Source organism: Prionailurus bengalensis, chromosome A3, assembly GCF_016509475.1.
Source record: "Prionailurus bengalensis isolate Pbe53 chromosome A3, Fcat_Pben_1.1_paternal_pri, whole genome shotgun sequence".
Classification (NCBI taxonomy): domain Eukaryota; kingdom Metazoa; phylum Chordata; class Mammalia; order Carnivora; family Felidae; genus Prionailurus; species Prionailurus bengalensis.
In genome coordinates this window covers 64,022,856-64,036,678 of record NC_057354.1, presented here as the reverse complement: position 1 = coordinate 64,036,678, position 13,823 = coordinate 64,022,856, and the positions used below count along the sequence as shown (strand labels likewise).

Here is a 13,823-nt window from a genome sequence, read left to right as displayed (position 1 = left end):
GCTAAGTTACCAAGGTATTTCTGCCTCCCTCCCCCGTCCGTTGTGTGAGGAAGGAACGACCAGCATGTCTGAGGGTCTAATATTTGCCTCAGACTCCATAATCCCAGAGTTTAATTGTATTACTTGGTTGTTGTTTTTTTTTTTTTATTTTTTTTAACGTTTATTTATTTTTGAGACAGAGAGAGACAGAGCATGAGCAGGGGAGGGGCAGAGAGAGAGGGAGACACAGAATCGGAAACAGGCTCCAGGCTCTGAGCCGTCAGCCCAGAGCCCGACGCGGGGCTCGAACTCACAGACCGCGAGATCATGACCTGAGCCGAAGTCAACAATTACTGTTCAACACAAAGTGTATCGGGTACCCACTTCTACACCCATGCAATGGAGAAGTCTGCGGGGGTATCTGTACTCACTTTTATTTCCTCTTGAACATCAGGATTGTGGAAATTTAAATCAGGTTGTTCTCTCAAAAACTGGTGAAAGTAACATTGGTTTCGTACTTCGTCAAAGTGCCAACTGGAGTTTCCGTACACGCTTAGCTAGCAAACAGAAAATAGCATATCGCCTTCTTAGCATCCACGTAATGGCATTGCCCGCAAAGAAACGATCATTGCCATCCCTGGCCCGGTGCAGGCGGAGTGCGCGAATCCTCGGAATTTTCCTTCTAGGGAGAGCACTGGATAAATTCATTCCTTAAAATGTCACCCACGGATGCCGCACAGATGTAGTTGGGGTATATTTGTCTAGTAGAAGCTGTTCCTAACAACCGCAATAGCAAACCAATGCTCTCAAATGTAGAATGAGGCCAATTTAAGGAGCGGACATTTTTTTTCTCCGGAAGAGGATATTTTTTTTATTCAACAACTACGAATCGGAAACCAGATTGGGGGAGGGAGGACCAGGCTGGGACAAATAATGGCTACCTCTTCCCTGGCAGAATGGGGAGGAGGTGGCCCCTACACCCTCCATGGTTAATACAGGTCCCCCCGCCTCGCTCTGCCACAGCATCCCACTTTCCCTGGGACTGGGGTGGTCGGTAACCCAGCCTGCTCTGCCCCAGGCCCCTTCCCCTAAGAGCATCTTGGAGGAGGGGGATGCGGGCAGAACAGCAGGAAGCAATGAGGACGAACATGTGGTGGTCATGGCAGCGATGATATGTGTCTAAGAATGGAAACATTGAACAAAAACAACACACTGTCCAGAGGCAGTTTGTGAACAGAGGAAAGATGGAACCAGAACCTTGGGGGGTAGGGAGGAGCGGAAGGGTGGGAGGGAGCAAGGCTAGTTCCTTGTTATTAGTGCCCTGTGTGAGGCATGGGGAAACCAAGGCCTAGGGTGGAAGTGGATGGGGTCGGGCAGTGGCTGCGGCCCACCTGAGGTGGCTCCCACAGGGAACCTGGGCCTCCTGGATAATGGGTGGACTGCATTTCCCTCACTGCAATAGATTCCAGGGTGGCAGTGAGGTGGGCTGGAGCCCATTTACAGAGGGTAGGGGGCTCAGACCCCTCCTGCCTTCCCTCTTGTGCCCCAAATGGGACCATCTGACCTTGAGCAAGGACTAGGCAAGGTGGGAAGGAAGAAGAGTAGGTGTGAGCCACACCTACTGAGGCACAGGTCGGCTGGGGGCATCTTGGAGCTGAACGCCCCTCCCCATTGGCCGTATCTGCTGCTGCCAGGGCTATGGAGTGGGGCAGATCAGAATGAGATGGGACTTGAGCCCCTTTTAAGGCCAAGGGAGCCCTCCCGGGCCCCTTAGTGGGAAGCCCTTAGAGGGAAGAGTGGGGAAGCAGAAGGGATGCCCAAACCAAGAGCCCAGTCAGCAGTGTCCCACTGCTGAGTGTGGGGACGCAGCAGGGGCAGGATGCAGCAAGGTGGGAAGTCAGCTTTGTCTGGAAGGGCAAGTATGCGCCTGGGGTGAGGGGTCACTGGAAACCAAGACCAAAGGAAACTGCTCCCCACTTGGGCCCACAGCAGCTGGTGGTGAGGGTGCAGGTGGGTGGCAGTGATGCATGGGCCTGGGAGGTCGGCGGGGGGGGGAGGGGGCAGGCGATGGGAGTGGAGCTGTCGAGTCCCAGAAAGAACCTAAAGAACAGACATTTCTAACATATTTTCTTGAACCTTCTATCCAGGCTCTGGACTCCTCCTGTTTGTGAAAAAAATGCAAATGGTGGTCAACTGGGGAGAAAGATACATTCCATTGGTCTTGGAGTTTGAATCCACAGAGTGGATATTTAAACTGTATCCTCGGAAAATTAGTAGAATCATCCACTTAAAACTCTTCTTAAAAAAATAACAATAATAAAATAAAATAATAAAAATCAAAACCCTCTAGCCCTCAGGAGTAAAAGAAATCTAGCAGACTCAAGCACCTGGCACTGATTTCCTCTTTCTAGGAATGCTCACAAATGTGACTCCAAAGCGTGACTCTCCTGGCGGACTTTCCTGCCTCTCTCGCTGCTGCTTTTAAGTCAGCTTGGTTCCTTCAATGGGGCGGTTCCTCAGGGCTCTAGCTTGGGCTTTTGTTCATTTCATGCAAAGGAAAACATCTGGACAACATTTACAAACTGGGGGATTTTGCACAAATCTTTTTCTTTTTAACTGGAAGACCCAGTCATGGTGGGTCCAAATTGCCACTAAAACAAGTGGGTGGAGCTAAGTGGCAGCCGCCGCCTTTCAAGGAAACACACCCTCATCGCCGGCCCTGACACAAACCAGGATACTTACAGTCTATGCGACCAAGAAAAGATGGGTATCCAGAATACAAAAAGAACCCCACCAATTTCAAAGACACAGACAACCCAAAAGAAAACTGAGGAAAGAAACCATAAACAGGTGTTTCACCAAAATGGAAGCTCAAGTGAATGAAATGTACGAATAAATGTTCAACATCATTAGTAACTAGATAAATCTTCATTCGCAACTAGATAAATGGAAAACGAAGACCTCAAGGTGATACCAATTTAGGTTCACTTGGTAAAAATTATTGAGTCCGGCAGTACCAGTAAGTTAAGGAGAATATGTATGTTTTATACTGCTGGAGGGGATATAAACTGGTACAACCACTTTGACAATCAGTTTGGTATTATCTTGCAGAGGTCAGCATGCAGTCTCGTGCACCCAGAAATTTCACTCCTAGCCATTTGCCTTTCAGAAGCTCTTGCACATGCACCCTGGGACAAAGAGACTAATGAGAATGTTACCATGGCATCGTTAATAATAGTAAAAAAATAAAATAAAATAAAATAAAATAAAATAAACCCCTGGAAACAGTCCAATTGCCCATCAGTGGAAGAGTGGATAAGTAAATCATGGAATATTTATACAGTGGAATATTACATAACGGTGAAAAAGTATAGGGGCACCTGGTTGGCTCAATCAGTCTTTGGCTCAGGACCACAGTTCGTGAGTTCAAGTCTTGCATGAGGCTTTGCACTGACAGTACAGAGCCTGCTTCCGATCCTCTGTCTCTTCCCTCTCTCTCTGCCCCTCCCCCACTCATGCACTCTCTCTCTCTCTCTCTCTCTCTCTCTCTCTCAGAAATAAACGTTAAAAAAAAAAAAGAAAGAAAATGTATAAACCACAGCTACCGGACTCTACACAGATGAACATTAAAAACAGTGAAAAAGCTAGTTACAGGAGATTTACATGCACCAGGACATTTATCATAGAGTCCAAAACAAGAGAAACTAAATAATAAATCTTTTAAAAATATGTAGCATATGCAGCACAGGAAAAACACAAAGCAAGGACTTGGAAAACCTCCAAATGTGAGGCAGTGGTCACCCCTAAGAGGAGGCGTGGGGAGGGACAGGGAGGAACCTGCAGGCATTTTCAGCAGTGTTGGTAATGTTCAATTCTTAATTTGGGGATGGGCTCATTGATGTTCACTATATTATTACTTAGATACATATTACCTATATTTTCTAACAGTTTTATTCACGTATAAATGAACACAATAAACTGCACATATTGTGTGTACGATCTGATCGGTTTCAACATGTGTATATGTTTGTGAACTTCTCACCATGATCAAAATAGTGAATATATCCAGCCTTTGGGACCCCCTGACCCCATCTTCCACTCCTCCCCATCTCCTTCCCATCCCTAAACAACTAATCGGCTTCCTGTCACTACAGATGAGTTTCCATTTTCTAGAATTTCATGTTAAGTGGAATAATATGTACCCTTCTGTCTGGCTTCTTTCACCGGTATAGTTCTTTTGAGATTCATCCATGGTGTTGCCTGTTATCAATAGTTCATTCCTTTTATGGCTGAGTAGTATTCCATTGTATGGTTATGCCACAAGATGTTTTATACATCTATCATATATTACATATATTTTGGTATGTATCAACTATTTTTTAAGTTTATTTATTTTGAGAAAGAGAGAGGGAGAGAGAAGTGCCTGTGGGGGAGGGGCAGAGAGGGATAGAGACAGAATCCCCAGCAGCTTCTGTGCTGTCAGCACGGAGCCCGATGCAGAACTCACTCACAAACTGTATGATCATGACCTGAGACGAAATCAAGAGTCGGACACTTAACCAACTGACCACCCAGGTATCCATGTATCAACTACTAAAAAACCAAAAACAAACCAACCCAAAAAGCCAACAATGTTGGCTATAGTGGAGAACAGATGGAAGGATGGAGAAACTGGAGGCTGTTACAGGCCTGCAGGCAAGAGATGATATGGTTGGAAGTATGGGCAGCGATTTTTAGAAGTAGACTGTATGGTGGGACGGTGCCATCATTAGCCCTTTCATTTACTGGCTGTGTGACGGAGGGCAAGGTGTTTAACATTGCTCATCTGCGACACAGGAATTAAAACCCATAGGCTTGCCGGGCAGATTAAATGAAGGAATGAATATAACACACTTAGCACAGAGCCCAGCACATAGTATGCATTTAGTAAATGCTTGTTAATATCGTAATCATTTTAACGAGTGTGTGGGATTGAGGAAAAGAAAAATTTAGGAGCTAAAACTGCCAGGATTGCTGATAACCCGCTCACCAGGCTGCATACTAGTACTAGTCACGAAACCTGGGGTACAAGAGGTTGGCGGGGAGAAGATCACACAGTCAGCATTGATACGTGTTGATATTGAGTGCCCTTGGTTCATCTAAAAGTTGATGCCCAGGAGTCAGCCTCTTTAAGTGTTTCTGGAGAAGGTCAGGAAGCGAGGAGGAGGGACTGGAGGGTAGAGATCCAGAGGATCCAGGGTAAACAGTTCTGCAGAAAGCAGGACAGACATGAACCAGAGCAGGTGGGGGGACCAGCCCAGGACAGGGGCAGAGTTGCCAGATAAAATACAAAACATACGATTAAATCTGAATTTCAGATACACAGTGCATCAGTTTTAGTGTAAGTATGTCCCATGAAATATCTTATACTCAGAAACTATGCAAATTCAGATTTCACTGGGCTTCCTGGATTTTTACTCATAAGTCTGGTAACCCCAGACAAGACGGACCCGGTCTCTGCCGTAAAAAAAGGTGAGTAGGAAGAGGGTGGGTATAGGAGCAGGCAGGTTTGATGACTTCGGCTCACCCTTCGAAGCAGAGCTTGCCGCTGAGCATGATAAGAGGCAGAGATGGCAAGAAGGGTGTTTGAGGAAGAGAGAGGGCCTGGATGGTAAAATTCCAAGACTGGATGCCTCAGTTCAGGTGAGGACAATGGATGTGTGATGTCTCTGAAGGCACAGACACAGAAAGTGGACGGTCAGACTCATTTATGGCTGGGGTTTCACTGGACAGGGGAGTCACACAGTCAGAAAGACATAGGAGTCTGGAGTCTGGAGTCAGAAGGACGGAGGAGTCAGCAAGACGGTTACTGACCTAATAGGACACGGAGTCCAAGTCTGACGACATGGGAAGTAAGGGAGGAAGGAGCTAATAACAGAAAGTACAGGCTTTAATGTGCTAAAACACATCAGTTCCACAATGGAATAAAAAATCCAAATCCAAATGATTACAAGCCTTGGGTAGGTTATTTCTATTTATTTGGGAAATTTTCCCCTCCCCCAAAACTATACCCATTCACTTTTTTCCTTAAAAGGACTTTATAGATAACCAGTTTAATCACCGAAGATCTGCCCATTTTCTCTCTGTAAATCAGACAAGTCGGTACTTACCCAGTTGTTGGGTGGTACGGTTATGCCATTCTCATGGGTACAGTCATGCCAGATGTAATAATCAGTATATTTCCCTGTCTGGGTCCGACTCAGTTGAAACCAAGCATGTTTATCACTGGTGTGGTTTGGTATGAAATCAATTATTAATTTTAAACCTAATGAGTGAAAATATTTCAAATGTTAGGAAGAGATTATATTAGACAAATACAAGTCTGTTAAGGAAAAAAATGCTTTAAGTAAGCTATTGGAGAATGCTTTTCTCAACCCCACCCCCACCCCACCCCACCCCCCACCTACCACTCAGTTTACCTTTATCATGTATGGCTGCAACCAGATTCTCAAAATCTTTCATTGTTCCAAAAATAGGATCGATTTCTCGGAAATCTTCAACACCATGTCGGAAATCTTTAAGGGATGACTTATAAAATGAAGTAATCCAAATAGTTTTTATATTTAAAGTTGTGATGTAGTCCAGTTTCTCTTGAATGCCTGAAGAAAAAAGTCAGGGCCATGAGAAATAAAGTTTGACTTTTTGATCGAAGGATTAAAAACAAAACCAATAGGGCTAAAATTGAAATATGTATATTGAAACAGAAATACTCAGAATTCTGTTGAATTTGATGAAATTCAAATAGAAAAGTCTAGTTCTACCAGTAGCATCAAATGGTCTTTTAGCAATAACCTTTGACCTTTAACATAAATGGAAAACGTTAACATCTGTCTGTGCCTTGTTCATAGATTATATTTAAAATCAAGGCTACAGTATTGCTAATTTATCCTACACATGGTTTTTGAACACCTAATCTAAGCCAGGGGCTGGACTAAGTGCCAAGGGACAAAGAAGAGTAACACACGGTCTAAGCTACACTGTCCAGTATGACAGCCATTTGTACATGTGGCCATTGAGCACTTGCGATGTGACTCGTCTATTGAGATGTGCTGTAAATGCAAAACACACACTGGATTCTTAAGAATATGATAATGTAGGGGCCCCTTGGTGGCTCAGTCAGTTGACTGTCCAACTATAGCTCAGGTCATGATCTCACAGTTCGTGGGTTCGAGCCCTGCGTTGGGCTCTGAGCTGACAGTTCAGAGCCTGGAGCCTGCTCCGGATTCTGTGTCTCCCTCTCTCCCTGCCCTCCCCCACTCATGCTCTGTCTCTCTCTCTCTCTAACAAAAATAAATAAACATTAAAAAAAAATTTGTGTAAGAACGTAATAATGTAAAATATCTCAGTAATATTTTATGTTGATGATATGTTGATAGGTTGGCTTAAACAAAATACTTTAAATGAATATTATTAAAATGGATTCTAAATTAAAATTAAATTTTTTTTAAGATTTTATTTTTAAGTAACCTCTACGCCCAACATGGGGCTTGAACTTATAACTCCAAGATCAAGAGTCACATGCTCTATTGCCTGAGCCAGCCAGGTGCCCCTAAAATTAAATTATTATTAAAATGAATTTCTCATCTGTTTCTTTTGTACTTGTTTTAATGTGGCTCCTTAAAGAATTCACAATTATCTACGTGGTTCACGTTCTATACCCTTTGGACAATGCTGAAGCCAATCAATTATACAGAAGAGAATTCTAGATTTGGCTGAGAAGAGACACAGGAATGAAACTCCGTGTACTTGGAACCTTGTGGGATAATTAGCAGATAGTGTGTATTTGTGTGTGTGCGGTCCCAGTTCAGAGTCCTAATTGCAGATCAGACTTGAGTGTAGTAACTTCAATCTCCAGTAACTTTGGGTGGGACCCCTATATGGCTTCCTACAATCAGAGCCTGTCACAGGTCCCACAGCAGGCTGGAGGTCACTGAGACCAAAGCACAAAGTCTCCTGACTCCTGGCATTAGGGCTCTTCCCCGACTATAGGATGCTTGTTTTTGTCCCCTTTGTACCTCAGTTCCTCCATATGGGTGTCTGTGAGACCTCACAGACTATTCACCACCAACAAAAGGATTTTGATTTCAATCAGAACAATACAAGACATCTTAAGAATAAGGAGAGGAACAGGATGGTAAAAACAAAGGGGCTGGGCAGATGCAAAGTAAACAAGGGATCCCAGGCCCCCACTCCAGGGGACAGAAGGCAATCACCAAAAACAAACTGAAACCTGCAGTGGTTCCTTCAGATAGTAACAAGCAAATCCCCTCAACCTCAAGGACAAATACCTATTGATTAAAGCAAATAACTAGTCCCTCAAGGCAAAGTTACTAGAAAAGGCAAACATAGGAGCTGATGAGACATGGCCCTGTGTATGGGAATTTGGGATGTATCTAGAAGGAGATTACAAGGGGAGGGCCAGGAAGTGGGGAGTTTATTTGGGTTTAGGGATTTTAGCTCTATTTTGTCAAAACATCACTTTTGCTAAGCATTTACTACATAAAGGGAGCAGGTGCTAAGGCCACGCAGGGATGAGGGGTGGTGGAAGGGAAGTCACCAGGATAGGTTACAAGGCGGTATCAGAGGGGACTGTAAACAGTCCAAAGTCCCATGAGCTCTGGGGAGGGGAGTAGATGCTCTGACTGAAAGCTTAAATAAAGATTAATATAGGGGCACCTGGGTGGCTCAGTAGGTTGAGCATCTGACTCTTGATTTCAGCTCAACTCACGATCCCAGGGTCTTGGGATCGAGCCCTGCATTGGGCTCCATGCTGAGTGGAAGTGACAGAATCCTCTCTTCCTCTGCCCCTCTCCCCTGCTTGTTCTCTCACTCTCTAATGAAAAAAAATATATATTAATGCAGAAAGAGTTTCAACTGCACCTTGAAGGACAGATAATATTTCAATTAATTTTTTATTAATTTTTTAATACTTAAAAAAAATTTTTTTAACATGTATTTATTGTTGAGAGAGAGACAGAGCACAAGTGGGAGAGGGACAGAGAGAGAGAGAGGGAGACACAGAATCCGAAGCAGGCTCCGGGCTCTGAGCTGTCAGCACAGAGCCCAACACAGGGCTCGAACTCACGAGCTATGAGATCATGACCTGAGCCGAAGTCAGACACTTAACCGACTGAGCCACCCAGGTGCCCCCATTTATTTTTTTTAAAGTTTATTAATTTATTTTGAGAGAGAGTTCAAGCAGGGGAGGGGTGGAGAGAGGGGGAGAGAGAATCCCCAGCAGGCTCTACACAGTCAGCATGGAGCCCGACGCAGGGCTCAAATCTACAGCACTGGGATCATGACCTGAGCCGAGATCAAGAGTCAGACACTTAACCAACTGAGCCACCCAGGCATCCCAATATTTCAATTAGTGAGGACACAGGAAGGTACAAAAAAAGATACCAAGCATGAAAAAGAAAAGCCTTTTATTAATTATTTTAAAGTAATCTTCAAAAAAATTTTAAAGTTTATTTTTTTTTTTGAGAGAGAAAGAGACAGTGCAAGTAGGGGAGGGGCAGAGAGACAGAGAGAGAGAGAGAGAGAGAGGGAGACAGAGAATCCCAAACAGGCTCCATGCTGCCAGTGCAGAGGCCCATGTGGGGCTCAAACCCACGAAACCCTGAGATCACGGCCTGAACAGAAACCGAGAGCTGGACGCTTAACAGGTTGAGCCAGCCAGGTGCCCCATCACATACCTTTCATTAATTATTAAGGTAAGTTAGAGATTTCAAGATCCTATTTGAAAGTTAGATTTTAAAGTTAGATTAAACTCTGGGGCACCTGGGTGGCTCAGTCAATTAAGCAATGGACTCTTGATTTCGGCTCAGGTCATGATCTTCCAGTTGTGAGACTGAGCGTCCAAGTCTGTTTCTGTGCTGAGGGTGGAGCCTGCTTGGGCTTCTCTCTCTCCATCTCTCCCTGGCCCTCCCCTGCTGTGTGCGTGTGCTCTCTCTCTCTCTCTCTCAAAATAAATAAACATTTAACATCAGATTAAGCTCATCCCCACTTCCCATACTCTATTAGATCATTTTCTTTTATTTTTTTTTTCAAACTAAGTCTGATCAAAAATTACCTTGTTTGTTTCTTATCATTACCTGAACTAGAGCGACCGTATCAACCAAGTTGTCCAGGACAGCTCCAGTTTACATGTGCTGTCTGGCAAAATTTTACTTTTAAAAGTGTCCTGATTTAAGCAACAAAGTATAAAGATGCTCTACACTTGACTCAGAAATTATTGGCGGAACTTAAAAAAAATAGTTTTGGGGGGGCGCCTGGGTGGCTCAGTCGGTTGAGCGTCTGACTTTGGCTCAGGTCATGATCTCGCGGTCCATGAGTTCAAGCCCCGCGTCGGGCTCTGTGCTGACAGCTCAGAGCGTGGGGCCTGCTTCGGATTCTGTGTCTCCCTCTCTCTGCCCCTTCCCCTCTTGCGCACGCTCTTTCTCTCTCTCTCAAAAATAAACATGAGAAAAGTTTTTTAATAAAAAAAATAATAATGTTTACCTTGTGTTTCATTTTATTTTTACTAATAGGGATATTATTTTAAACAATCCTCAATTCAAGTAACGCCCAACACTCTGCTAATACCTGTTTTCCTTCCCTTCATTTCTCAGGATTTAAACTTTAAAGACTCAGCCTATACCTTTTAAAGATATCACTTAATTTTTTTCTAAAAACATAATGTATGCTTTATTCACAAATAAGAAACTCGGCTAGATTACCAAACTAGCCCCTACACACACTGGGAAAGCAGTTCTAAGCTGTCACTCTGAGATAACCAACTAGAAGGTGCACAGAAGCAGGAAGCATTTGAGGAGGAAATGAGTCCCACATAAGAAGTCAGAATCGATGAACTAAGCATATATACTTAGTGGGCAATAAATGAAACAACTCACGGGGGGCTCAAAGGCATGCAGCGAGGAGCCTTTCATCGTTCCGAGAACTGCCGGGTTGTGCTGAATGGCTTTTCGAATATCATAAACAAGGAGAAGCTCGGTGTGACCAGTCACAGCGGAGTGTGCTTAGCGCCCAAGCCAGGCACAGTTCGGTTTTGAGGATTGAGAGCCATAAACCAGCTGCATCCCGGCCCCGCCCTAATCCCCACTCCCGAACCCACCTTTTAGGTCTCCGTTCCCATCCATGTCACTGTCCTTGAAAGATCTCGGGTAGATCTGGTACATGGGCCCCGCCTGCCACCAGTCGAGACACTTTGGAGAGACGGCGATGATGGCTATGGTAGCCCCGATGAGCACGAACACCGAAGCCACGGTGAGCCAGAAAAGCACCTCCCGGGGCAGCCGGTAGCGGGCCTGGCCGGAGAACTGGAACAGCACCTCCTTGGGCATGCCCGCATAGGGCCTGATGTCCTTCAGGTCGGGCTCCACAGGGCCAAGGACGGCCACGGCGCCGTCCAGCCGGCTGCCTGGGTCCGGGTCCTTCTCCAGGATGTCTTCGTTCTGGACAAACCCGTTGTTTGTCCGGCATCCCTGCATACTCATCCTGATGGAATCTGTCTTGCCTTTATTCTCATCCATGTCCCACACAGCCTTATCCCTTCAGAGGGCCTTCCTGCAATAAGAAAGGTGAAAAGGTGGCTTGCTGAAGTGCTTGGTCCTGTTAATGAGCTTTCGTGGTTTATAAATAAACCTGGGCGGACAAAGTCCAGCCAAGGAAGGAAGGGTAAAGGTAAAAGGGGTTTTAAAAAAAATTCTCTCTACATCAACCCTTGCGGCTGTTGTGGCTACTGTCCCAATGCTGAGGGATTCAGACCTGGACGGGAACAGGGGCACGGAGGAGGGGAAAGGGAAGGAAGAAGCAGGGTTCCACCACAATTTAAATGTTACTTGACTGGGTACACCAGTGTTCACGGCAGCGTTATTCACAATAGTCAAAAGGTGGAAACAAGCCAAGTGTCCATCAAAGGATGAATGGACAAACAAAATGTGATATATGCAAACAATGGAGTAATATTCAGCCATAAAAAGGAAATCCTGTCACACGCTACGACATGGATGAACCTTGAAGACCTCATACTAAGTGAAATAAGCCACAAAAGAACAGATATTGTGTGATTCCACCCGTCTGGGGCACCTAGATGAATTTATAGAGACAAGAGAGTAAAAGGGTGGTTACCAGGGGGTGGGAAGAAGGGAGTCATGGGGACTCACTGTTTATGGAGTACAGAACTTCCATTTGGGAGGAGGAAAAAGTTCTGGAGATCGAGAGTGGAGATGGTTGCACAATAGTGTAAAAGTACTTAATGCCACCGAATTGTATACTTAAATAAAGTGGCAAATTTTATGCTATGTATATTTTACCACAGTAAAAAAAAAAAAAAAAAAAAAAAAAGTTTAAAAAATGGTCCTTTTTAGCTAGTTAGGAGAAAAAGAAATACTGAATTTTGCAAGCGGAAACAGGCTTTTCTGTATGTTTTGTTTTAAAGGTCTCTTTTCTTCCTCCAAATCCAAGAGGAAGAGTGTCTGGAGACAGGGAGCAACAACACTTTTGTAACTGAGGCTAACTTTATTTTATCTCAGTCCAGGCCAACCCTGTAAATAAGCTTGTTGTACACTCAGTTGGACCTCAGGTGCCTCCAGTCTTGTTTTCTTTCTTTTTTTTTTTTTTAACGTTTATTTATTTATTTATTTTTTTTAATTTTTTTTAACGTTTTTATTTATTTTTGAGACAGAGAGAGACAGAGCATGAACAGGGGAGGGTCAGCAAGAGGGAGACACAGAATCTGAAACAGGCTCCAGGCTCTGAGCTGTCAGCACAGAGCCCGACGTGGGGCTCGAACTCACAGACCGCGAGATCATGACCTGAGCCGAAGTCGGCTGCTTAACCGACTGAGCCACCCAGGCGCCCCTAACGTTGATTTATTTTTGAGACAGAGAGAGATAGAGCATGAACGGGGAGGGTCAGAGAGAGAGGGAGACACAGAATCTGAAACAGGCTCCAGGCTCTTAGCTGTCAGCACAGAGCCCGACGCAGGGCTCGAACCCACGAACTGCGAGATAGTGACCTGAGCTGAAGTCGGACGCTTAGCTGACTGAGCCACCCAGGCGCCCCTCCAGTCTTGTTTTCTATTTCTTAGCTTCCATTCATTGAAGTACCCTCTGAGGGTGGGGGAAGAGAAGATGGGGAGAAAGGATTCCATGTCTAGCAAGTTCAAGTGCTTTACTATAGATAAATAAAAATGCACTTAATACACGCACTTAAGAGTGATTTAATCATTGACAAGTGCAAAATACATTTGCAAACCTGAGCAAACCACACTAAAGTTAGGTGTGCTTTCCTAGAAGATTCTTCAAGGCTTCCAAGAATGTGATGACTCATGGTTACCATTTATTCAATGGAATTTAAACAGCCTTATGACTCATTTGATCAGATAACAAGAATTTTTGGTTCTTTAAATAAAGCTATATGAATTCTTAACATTCCTGTATTTTTTTATAGAATGGCTTGGAAGCAGTGTGTGGTACACGGGAATAAACCATTTGATTGTGTCCAGGTTATTTTTCTAAAAGAGTAAATCCCAATACCTAGCTCATTGAATGCATCCAACATGGCCTCTCTCATTAATTATGCATACTGTGTATTTTTTTAAAAATCAAAGGAATTCGGGGCGCTTGGGTGGCTCAGTCGGTTGAGCGTCTGACTTGGGCTCAGGTCATGATCTCATGGTTTGTGAGTTCGGGCCCCATGGCAGGCTCTGTACTGACAGCTCGTAGCCTACAGCCTGCTTCAAATTCTGTGTCTCCCTCTCTCTCTCTGCCCCTCCCCTGCTCATACTCTGCCTCTGTCTCTCA

General features: G+C 44.5%; 1 protein-coding gene across 1 annotated transcript in view; it reads right to left on the bottom strand.

The window, feature by feature from the left end:
- SLC3A1 (solute carrier family 3 member 1) overlaps positions 1-11,634 on the bottom strand; it is a 37,144-nt gene extending 25,510 nt beyond the window's left edge. The window contains exons 1-4 of the mRNA XM_043603295.1: positions 11,132-11,634; positions 6,438-6,617; positions 6,129-6,283; positions 411-536 (exon numbers count right to left, since the gene is read on the bottom strand). Coding sequence (XP_043459230.1) covers positions 411-536; positions 6,129-6,283; positions 6,438-6,617; positions 11,132-11,549 — 879 coding nt within the window. The 5' untranslated portion in view covers positions 11,550-11,634. The remainder of the gene's footprint in view (positions 1-410; positions 537-6,128; positions 6,284-6,437; positions 6,618-11,131) is intronic.
- Positions 11,635-13,823: the final 2,189 nt, after the last annotated feature.